The sequence below is a fragment of the Xenopus tropicalis genome, chromosome 8, assembly GCF_000004195.4.
Source record: "Xenopus tropicalis strain Nigerian chromosome 8, UCB_Xtro_10.0, whole genome shotgun sequence".
NCBI classification, from domain to species: domain Eukaryota; kingdom Metazoa; phylum Chordata; class Amphibia; order Anura; family Pipidae; genus Xenopus; species Xenopus tropicalis.
Window position 1 is genome coordinate 108,625,381 of NC_030684.2, and position 11,524 is coordinate 108,636,904.

The following is an 11,524-nucleotide window of genomic DNA, read 5'->3' on the forward strand; positions in this document are numbered from 1 at the left end:
AATCCTGGGCGTGCAAATGATCAAGAGAAACAGAGTACTACTGAGTTGGATAGGAACCCAAATGCCTTGTGCAATCCATGGTCATTCTCAGTGGAAAGTAAATATGTAGCATTTGCTTTGTCCATTTTCTTAGAATGTGCAGTCAAAACATATATATATATATATATATATATATATATATATATATATATATACAGTATATATATATATATATATAGCAGGATACCTTTTTCATATGTGCTTCATTGGTATATTTGTGTGTATGTACTAGAAAATGTAGTAGTGATGAGTAAATTCTTTATAACAAACCATGAGTTAAACAGTCTTTATTGAACTAAAAGGAAGGCTGTCAAACTCCAAGCCCTAAAGGCTCTAATCAGCCAGGTATTAAGCTTAAGCATGATAGCTTACAGGTGGTTCACTGAAAATGGCTGAATCACTGCTTACCATATGGCAAGTCATATAGGGATATATTTGAATTTAGGCCTCTTAATGATGCATTATATTAAAACAAAAGCAGCTTTGTCACTTTTCTGCTAATTAAGTTATGGTGATAACCATATATCTGATTCATCAGCCAGGTTTTCTACTCATCGGGCCTTGTCTGTCAGGCTTCAGGAAAGCTTGCCAGATGCATTGTGGGATATAAGCTCTACAGTACTTATTTCTCCTCAGGAACCTGAGGCAGGGCATTCTCAAAGGGGGGACATTGGTTAAGCTGTGCTAGCTATGTTGTTCATATCACATAAACTGGGCAGATCTGAGTTCATGTGAGCAGGCATTCCCTACCAATGTGTTACATATTTGAATTGAAAATTGTCATCCATGCTGTTTTTGGAATACTGGCTGTGCTGCCTGGTGTTTTACATTATTCTATATACACACAAAAAAAGCATATACACCATTACAACAGTAATGGATTTCTTTGATAAATATAGTGCATTTTGTTTTCTCTGGATATAACAGATGCATGGTGTTCCTAATCAGTCTCCATGTCAGCATCTACAGACGGGCAGAATTACTTGTGTTACTCAGAAGCGAGGAAAAATCTTTAGCTCATATATTATTCTGTGTGTGTGTGTTAAAGTGTATGTTTGTACATCTGCAGATACTTATATTAACATTTCCATACACAGAGGGCAGAGATAAACAACCTTTAACATTCCAGATGTTGAGCAAACTACAGCTCCCAGCATCATCTCAGCAGCTTTACTACCAGACGCATGCTGGAAGTTGTAGTTCTGCAAAAGATGGTGCGTCCTGTGAGCAAAATTATAGCAGTTTGGGGAAACTGACAGCATTTACCACACATGAGATTGGAGAGAAGCTGTATACTGACCCCAAAAGTATATAGTATTGTTTGGTAATAGCAGGAGCAGAGTATTCTCCCAGCATTTCACATTGATAAACTGACATCACCAAAGTGAAGCAGATCCAGAATCATGCAATCAGACCATTTATTTTGAGCTCAGACAGTGGAACAAATGTTTAGAGTCTTGTGAGTTTCAGAAGTCTATTAAAGAGGTAGTTCACCTTTATATTAACTTTTAGCATAATGTAGAGCATGAAACAATTTGTAATTTATTTATATTTTTTGTTATTTGTTGTTTTTGAGTTATTTAGCTTTATTTTTAGCAGCTCTCCAGTTTGGAATTTCAGCAGCTTTTTGGTTGCTGGTGTCCAAATTACCTTAGCAACCAGGCACTGATTTAAATGAGGGGACTTATAGAGCATTAGTATTTTGGATATTTGGGTCAGTGACCCCCATTTGAAAGCTAGAGAGAGTTAGGAGAAGAAAGCAAAAAAAAAATTAAAAATGAAGACCAATTGAAATGTTGCTTAGAATTAGCCATTCTATTACAAACTAAAAGTTAACTTTAACCTATAGCAACCAGTGACATGTTTGCTTTCTGACAACTGAGCAGTAATTGCTATCTGCTGACTAGTTGCTGTGGGTTACTAGACCTGCATCACAAATGTTTCACCATAAATTCACACCATTCAAGAATCATTCCCTAAAGACTCAGCACCCTCTTGGTACTTGCTGCAACTAACATGTTATTTACATCAATAGTCAGCTGGTAAAGCAATGGGCTTGCACCAAAGCGGTATCGTTTGCTATGTATGCTTGCTTTCGGTTGGTTGGTAAATTAACCCTAGATGTAGCTTGGATATGTGTTTTTCACTGGTAAGATTAACCACAGGATAAAGCTTGATACAGTGGAGGAAATAATTATTTGACCCCTCACTGATTTTGTAAGTTTGTCCAATGACAAAGAAATGAAAAGTCTCAGAACAGTATCATTTCAATGGTAGGTTTATTTTAACAGTGGCAGATAGCACATCAAAAGGAAAATCGAAAAAATAACTTTAAATAAAAGATAGCAACTGATTTGCATTTCATTGAGTGAAATAAGTTTTTGAACCCTCTAACAAAAAAAGACTTAATACTTAGTGGAAAAACCCTTGTTTGCAAGCAGAGAGGTCAAACGTTTCTTGTAATTGATGAGCAAGTTTGCGCACATTTTAGGAGGAATGTTGGTCCCACTCCTCTTTGCAGATCATCTCTAAATCCCTAAGGTTTCTGTCTCTGTGCAACTCTGAGCTTGAGCTCCCTCCATAGGTTTTCTATTGGATTAAGGTCCGGAGACTGACTAGGCCACTCCATGACCTTAATGTGCTTCTTCTTGAGCCACTCCTTTGTTGCCTTTGCTGTATGTTTTGGGTCATTGTCGTGCTGGAACACCCATCCACGACCCATTTTCAGTTTCCTGGCAGAGGGAAGGAGGTTGTCGTTCAGGATTTCACGATACATGGCTCCGTCCATTTTCCCGTTAATGTGAATAAGTTGTCCTGTGCCCTTAGCAGAAAAACACCCCCAAAGCAAAATGTTTCCACCCCCATGCTTGACGGTGGGGACGGTGTTTTGGGGGTCATAGGCAGCATTTTTCTTCCTCCAAACACAGCGAGTTGACTTAATGCCAAAGAGCTCTATTTTGGTCTCATCAGACCACAGCACCTTCTCCCAGTCACTCACAGAATCATTCAGGTGTTCATTGGCAAACTTCAGACGGGCCTGCACATGTGCCTTCTTGAGCAGGGGGACCTTGCGAGCCCTGCAGGATTTTAATCCATTGCGGTGTAATGTGTTTCCAATGGTTTTCTTGGTGACTGTGGTCCCTGCTAATTTGAGGTCATTAACTAACTTCTCCCGTGTAGTTCTAGGATGCTTTTTCACCTTTCTCAGAATCATTGACACCCCACGAGGTGAGATCTTGCGTGGAGCCCCAGAGCGAGGTCGATTGATGGTCATTTTGTGCTCCTTCCATTTTCGAACAATCGCACCAACAGTTGTCACCTTCTCTCCCAGCTTCTTGCTAATGGTTTTGTAGCCCATTCCAGCCTTGTGCAGGTCTACAATTTTGTCTCTGACATCCTTGGACAGCTCTTTGGTCTTTCCCATGCTGGAGAGTTTGGAGTCTGCTTGATTGATTGATTCTGTGGACAGGTGTCTTTTATACAGGTGACTAGTTAAGACAGGTGTCCTCAATGAGGTTGACTAATTGAGTAGAAGTGTCTAACCACTCTGTGGGAGCCAGAACTCTTAATGGTTGGTAGGGGTTCAAAAACTTATTTCACTCAATGAAATGCAAATCAGTTGCTATCTTTTATTTAAAGTTATTTTTTCGATTTTCCTTTTGATGTGCTATCTGCCACTGTTAAAATAAACCTACCATTGAAATGATACTGTTCTGAGACTTTTCATTTCTTTGTCATTGGACAAACTTACAAAATCAGTGAGGGGTCAAATAATTATTTCCTCCACTGTATATGCATAAAAGGAAGTATGTAGAGAATGAATGTTCTGTGTGCACAGTAAGCTATGTCCTCATACATTAATGTTGACTGAGGGCTAAAAAAAATAGAAGATAAACCTGACCAAAAATGTCTTTCCCTTTAAGTGACACTGCAGAGTTTTCTGTCTTTTCACATAAAAATGCAAAGAAAATATCTAATGTGCAAAAGTACATAGTGTGTATTAGAGAGGGAAGGGATCAAGCCAGCAAGCTGATGTTGCCAAGAATGACTAGTGAAGACATGCCCCTACCCTCGCCAGCATTTCAAGGCTTTTCATCAGCTGCTCTGTTTGTAAACTCCGAGGCCCAACTCAGAACATTCCAATCGTATAAAAAATAAAGTCATATGGTATAAAGCAATTTAACACTGAAGTGCCGTCAGTATAGTGGGGCAGTATCTGCATTTCTCAGTGTTGCTTTCTAGGCCGTATTTCTGTACAGCAGAGGCAAATGCGTAAGTTACTAAAGGATTGTATTATAGAAAAATCATTGCATAATATAATAGGGGAATTGCGGGGTTGTACTTTAGAGATATTTTAAGATTAGATAGGAATTGTGGGGTGGTACTACTGCAAAAGCTGCATACATACAATGACATACATTCTTCCTGAAGTGTGTAAGGTAACATGTATATCTCTGATCTTTGTGGCTTTAAATACACAGCTCACAGAGACACATTCCTATGCTCACCTGTGTAAGAATCTGTATGTACAGGCCCATAAGGATGAATGATGCCTATTTCTCTGTGCTTTCACTAGTATTGCAATAAAATGTGTCAAAGCTTGGGCACTCCTTGGCTAATGTAGGTGGTAAATTGCAGCAGTGCTGCTGCCTATAGGAACCAATGAGATCTTGTGTTAATTTCCTAACTTGTAGTAGGCTGATCAAAACATATCGCTGATAGTTTGCTGTGGGTAGCTACACTGTTAAAATGAAGCACCTCAATAAGGAAATCAGAACCTATGTGTAGGCAGCCTTAGGCTATGTACATGGGGCACCAGCAGAATAAAATACTATTTTTAAACTGTCATTGTTTCTAAATATTTGACTACCACTCTTCTTTCCCAGAGGCCATTGATTGGCCATTAGTTTCCTGTGCCTCTATACCATATCCTAATGAGAACATAACCAAGTAATAAATTCATATAAGCTAGGAAAACACATGAAGAGGAACATAACTATAGGTTTAACTCTTGCTATTTCCATTAGACTTATAGAAAGAGAAACGGATAAAGATACAGTTGCAGGTGTCCTTTATATAAATATTACAGATAAGCCATACCTTTTCCTTCTATAAACGAGCATTTTATATTCACATTATTATATTCACCTTAATATAATATAAAGTCTATAGCAAGTAAGCTTCAAGTTGGCTATGGACAGCCTTATTCTTTGTTCATGGGTAAGATGCGGATGCCCCGCTGCTTAGCCTACACTAAAATCAGAAGTCCTTCTTCTTTCTCAAGCTATTGATAAACAACACGTGCAATATGTATAATCATAATGCTCACAGAAGCCATGGAAACCATAACATACAAATAACAGGTAAGCACAAACACTGGTTACCTCAACAATGTGTTTCTTAGGGCTGCACAAAAGCTCCCACTGTACATTTTTCTGAGACAAAAACATTCCAGAGCAGTGAATAAAATAAAATGAGCAGAATGAAAACAGAAAGTGAAAAGGCAGCAAAAAGGAATGTCAGTGATAGATGGTGAGCGGGGAAGGTGCAAGCCAAGGGTTTGGCCTTTACACAACATTTCATGAAACATCTTTCCTCATTGCTCAAATAAAGTAACAGAACCTTAATTCCACCCCCAAATAGCTCTGCTCTCTTCCTGAAACCAGAGAACTCTGAAGTTTCCTTGTCTATAAAGGCAAAAGCACTTGCCACTGAATGGGGATTCTGATGCTCCCTTAATGTGCTCCTGTTTACCTCCATCTTAGCGTATGGCTAAATAAACAGACGAAGATGATCTCTGTGGCTCAGGTTTTTAGGATCCTTTGTATGGCATTTTAAGGTTAGAGTCACCTTACAAACAATGCTTTTGTTTCGTGGGTTTCCCATGATGGCACTTTAAGCCCCTACTCAATCGGCTGTTCATCTGTTTTCCAAATAGAGAAAAGATTAGCACTAATATCAAGGCCATTTAAATCCATTTGGGAAGTGAGCTTGGCAAGAAGCTTCTTCAGAGACAGAAGGATTACTCAAATCTCCTTCAAGCCATTGACTTGCAAAGGCACTAGGTCCTCTTTTCTATGGAAGAGTGAAAATCATGATATCAATATGCAGATCTGTACATTTGTTTTTACCATAGCTGTTTTGGCTAACATCACCAGTTATTATTTTAATACACTCAAAATGCTATTCTATCATTTGCTACAATCTGTACTGCTAGTTTTGACGTACAATTAAAAGACTAGCAGTAGTCAGCTCTCCTTCCGCCAAGACTCCAGTTCCTAAGCACAGAAAAATTAGTCAGATTGTGTTGTGTCAGTAACCTAATGTGACAGGGATGGCTTGACTGTTAGGAATAACTTATACCCTGGGACAAATTGCTATTAAATAAACTATAAATGTGGCGACACATTATTGGTTACAGAGCCCTTTGCAACTTCATAGGATTCTCTGTTTTTCCTGAAGCCAACAAATACACCAAATTATTACCATAGCTATGGGTTCTGATAAGGTTGTCAAGTTTTTATAAAGTACATACAATGAATTGGCTTCAGATATTTCATGTTTGTTTTCTCTTTTCAGTCAGCCAGTGGTTTACCAGCAGTTAGCGGCTTTGTGGCAGCTTCAGGCATGACGCCATACCCAACAACTGCGCCAGTTTCCCCTTACATGGCATACAGCACAGCAGCTCCCACGGGCTACGTGACAGGGCATGGATGGCAGCACACCGGTGGCACCCCACTGTCCCCTCACAGCTGTGACATCACGGCATCATTAGCATTCAAAGGCATGCACACAGCACGGGAAGGTAAGTGCCAAGGCCCACAGCTTTATGTGCAGAATGAACCTATGCTTAATTAGGAAATATTTTGGTGCAGTTATATATAAACAAAGTTACACCATTACATGCTATTAAGAATCAGGCCCGGATACATGGCGAGGCCACTAAGGCCCAGGCCTAGGGCGGCACAACTGTAGCTGCACATACACATTGCTTGTATATGGTACACTGGGAACAGGTTGCGCATCACGTCCTGTCCCCACTAATCTGTAGGTGCGATAAACCAACAGACTTGTGCGATCAGGGTGGTTAATGAGGGCAGCCTCTGGGCGCCTTCATTACAAATCCGGTGCTGTTAAGAATTACAGCCATTACATTAGAAAATGAGCAGAATTATGGATTTAAAATCTCTATAGACATAATACTATTATAGTACGATTTAGCTCCCAATGGTGTTGTGCAGCTAGAAAAATATCTATGTAATGTAGAGTGCTGGTGCTAAATAAACATGTTAACAAGTGCTCTGATTATGGTCTTGTGAAGACCTTAAAATTAACTATTCTTCACTTTTTATTTTTTGTGTTTTTTTTTTTAATTATTTAGCCTTTTGTTCAGCAGCTCTCCAGTTTGCAATTTCAGCAGGTACCTGGTTGCTAGGTTCCAAATTTCCCTAGCAGCCAGGCTTGCATAAGAGACTGGAATATGAATAGGAGAGGGGATGAATAGAAAGATAAGTTAAAAAAAAAAAAAAGTTGCAGATAATAAAAACTCACAAAAATTCAAAAAGAATTAAATAATGAAGACCAATTAAAAAGTTGCTAAGAAGCATTCTATAACATATTTAAACTTAACTCCAAGGTAAACCACCACTTTAAAAATTATTTAATCTAATAATGCCATAGCACAAATAAGTATCCATTGACCAAGTTATTACATGCATTTCTATTTCTTCCATTGCACCCAAGTTTAATAGTATGAGTGAGTGGAAATTAAAGGTCAATAGATGTGAACCATGGGTGCTTAGTGAAGCACGTATATCGGATTTGTTATTCCAGTAGTTGTTCCAGTTGACCCTTCTGGTCTGCACCAAGTGGGGGTATATTTATTATGGATTTAGCGGGATTGTGTAAAAAGTGGATTGAAACATTACCGGCGATGTTACTCATAGCAGCCAATCAGATGTTTTGCTTTGGTTTTCTAATTGTTGAAATCTGATTGCTGGTTGCCCATGGCAACATCACTCGTAATGCTTCACTCCACTTTCTACACAGCATGATAAATATACCCCTAAGGCTTAATTCTTAGGGGGCCATTTACCAACGTTCATATTAAATTTTTTTTTTTTTTTACGATTCATGTTTTTTTTGCACTAAAATTTGCTTTTTTTTGTTAAAAAAAAGAAACATTTTTTAAAGATTTATTAAGTGTAAAACCATGAAAAACACTAATACAAAAAGTTGCCATCTATCAAGATCATGTAGAAGTCAATGGGAGCTGCCCTAGGCAAGTTGTAACAATCTTTATTTAATTTGTGGTTTTAGAGATTTTTTTTTTTTCATTTATAAGTCCACGAAGATTTGTGTAAAATCATAAAAACCACGAAAAATGTGTGGCTTTTGTATTCTTTTTGTTTTCATTCCACATTTTAAGTCTTTCATGCTTTTTCAATTCGGATCTTTTAATAAATGATGAGACATTTGTGGTTTTCACGGAAGTTCATTTGCGGTTTTAAAAAACTCTAGAACCACTAAAATCAGAACGTTGATAAATCTGCCCCTTATTGTATACTTGGCCCTATTAAATAAAACCGTATGGATAGAGAACAGGGAGATGATGAGCAATTTGCAAAACAGACGTGTAAAAAAAAATGTATTGAGTACGCATAGAGGTAGCCTTTGGATAACATGAAATACATATGGCTACCTCTATGTGTACCTAAATAAATCAATTATACTCATTTTTTACACACCTATTTTGAAGATTGAGTGCCTGCTCTCTATCCATACAGTTGTTTCTGCTCCCCTAGCTGTAGGCTCAGGGCGGTGCACCTTGGCTATGGACTGTGGTGAGTTCCTGGGTTACTTTTTGAACCATTACAACTTTTATGTATTAAATAAAATGCACATTCAGTTGAGGAGCACCTTCTGAAACTGTTGTCCTTCCTTCTAAATATAGTTCATACATCAATAAGAATGGCTGTAACGCAAGCAGATCCTCTGTTAAAATTAATATTTAAAAATATATTTTAGCCCCAATGACCACCTAACCCCGCACTTTGTATATATGCCTGCCTTGGGCACAAATTGAAATTGTAAGTATGCTAACACATGTTTAATGCATTTGGAATATTTTGGTTACGTTCATCATTGTTTTTATTTTCTATCCCTGCAGCAGAAGAATCCAAGCTGAGCATCCATACACGCAAGTCCCCACAATCCTACCACACACAACGCCATGGGACAGTTGCTCATATGCCAAGTGCATAGACCAGAGACTAGTCAGACTCACCCCAATATTTCTCATGTAAACTTTGTAAAAGTTCAGTTGCCATCAAAATCCTTGATTCTGAATCAGTTGGAGCTGTGCCAGAGATATGGAATCTCACACCTGGAACATGCCAGTTACATAAACACCTGAAAGCTGCACCAAACTGTCATCTCTAGGATCCAGGGTCCGTGTCAAGGATACACCTGGTGGGCATTGTGTGAAACTACCTTCATCAGGTTCACTGAACCACAACTCTGTCTGTTACCAATGGAATTTGAAAGACGTGCCATTATTTCAGTTGTACTCAAAGCCTTCCAGGCATTTATTTTTGTCAATTTTTTTGTTTTTATAAGATATTTTTTTGTTACAAAACCCTTTTAACCATATGAAGCTCTAACCCAAGGACATGTTCCACTTGTGAAACCTGAGCATAATGTGAAGAGGAAATGAAGGGATGTTGGACTCTTACCTCATGCTGTTCGTCAGCAACCAAAAATGGGGTCAATGGGGTTTAAAACCCAAAACTACATAAGGGACAAGCGAGTCACTCAAAGTGGCCAAACCAGATAAGATCTGGAGGACACACAAAGAAACCAATTCTCCTCCCCTCTTTAGTGTTCTAATTCCAGTCTGTCAGAGAAAGTATGACCAATTACACATCCCTACCGAGAAAAACAGGAAGAGTCAAGAAACACTTATTTGTGATGTCCTATATGTTTTAATTATTATGGTCCAATTTCAGTGTAATTATAAGGGTGGGGAGGGTGGCTTAATAGGGTTTGGCTTAATAGCCAAAGGTCCAGATTTGTGTAGATTATTCCGGTTTCTGGAAACCATTGCCCAGTGAAAATTTTATACAAATTTAATGAACTATCTGGATAACCTTTTTTTCCAGCAAAGGGTGATTGTGCGGAGTGTTTTTGTTACAGGCTCGTGTGATGATGAATGGCTTGGAAACTCACACCACAGATAATGGATTTATCAGCTGTTTTAACAAGAGGGTTCATTTGAAGCACTTAAAAGACGTGAGCTGTAAGCACAGTACTTGCACAGATCCAGGTGTAATGGGGGGGTCGGGTACTAGAAGTTCTCTCCTGCAGGTTCTCAAACAGTCCAACAATAAATGCCATTTAAGTCATGGGCAGCTAATACTGGATTGGGTCTTTTAAAAAGTAAAAGGCTTGTGGCTTAAAGACACTATGTAATTCCATGGATTTTTTTCAACTTTGAGCCTTTGCGGCATGAGGTTACAAACGCAATGGAACAAGTATCCATTTTTAAGCTTTATTCTGCGCCACTTTTCTAAAACTGTATGTGCTTTTTACTACCATTGCAATAAAGTGGAAGCACTCACCCATGGAAAAGATTGTCCTGTGTTTTTAACATTTATTTATAAAAAATATGAATTTCCAGAGGTATGTTTTAGTATTGGGATACTGAGCATATTTTATTATGCACAATAATGGGATGTGCAGTGTTTTTAGTATTAATGGGCAATACAATAACAAGAGGTTCTTATGTGAGACAGAAAAAGGAATATATAAAGGGGAACTCTACCCAAAGACTATTATTTATAATAAAAGAAAATGTACTTCTAAGAAAGTTTGTTTAGAATGACATGTTCATTCATTATACAAAAAACTGTTTTTGGGTAAAGCTTTTAGTATTTTGCTATGTTTTTAGTATTTCTTTTAAATTATCTGCTATCCTATTCTGTCTTTAATCATCTTTAAAATTAATTCTGAGCCTATTTTTTGTGAAAATTACTTTTATATATCATATACATATATCAGGCCATTTACTATGCTTCTAGTCCTTCATTCAGACCCCTACCTTGTTGCTGTACCTTGTAGGGGACTGCTAGCCTGCAGGAGGCAAATCTGTGCTTCCAAAACCCGAGCCACTGGTTGGGGATCACTGCCTTAGGTCTTCCAAGGAAAAGTAAAAAAGACCAAATGCAAGGAAAGGTTTTAGAGTTCTCACAATAAATGTTTCCATCAGTGTGTTATTTAAAATGATACTTGTGCCTGTGTGTTTCAGCTCACCCCACTGTTATTGTTATTGGGAAAATAAGCTTCAGACTTTAAATATGTCAGAGAGAAAATGTGTAATTGTCCAAATGCAGAGTAATCCCCTAATGTACCATTACTTAAGGCAGAAGTCTACTCTACTCTTGGAAGTCTTATCTCCATACAGTACAAGAACAATATATTATTGCTT

At 38.1% G+C, this 11,524-nt stretch overlaps 1 protein-coding gene across 1 annotated transcript in view; it reads left to right on the top strand.

Annotated features, from left to right (window-relative positions):
* pax9 (paired box 9) overlaps window positions 1–10,668 on the top strand; it is a 32,006-nt gene extending 21,338 nt beyond the window's left edge. The window contains exons 4-5 of the mRNA XM_002935348.5: window positions 6,619–6,844; window positions 9,209–10,668. Coding sequence (XP_002935394.1) covers window positions 6,619–6,844; window positions 9,209–9,303 — 321 coding nt within the window. The 3' untranslated portion in view covers window positions 9,304–10,668. The remainder of the gene's footprint in view (window positions 1–6,618; window positions 6,845–9,208) is intronic.
* The last annotated feature ends 856 nt before the right edge of the window (window positions 10,669–11,524 follow it).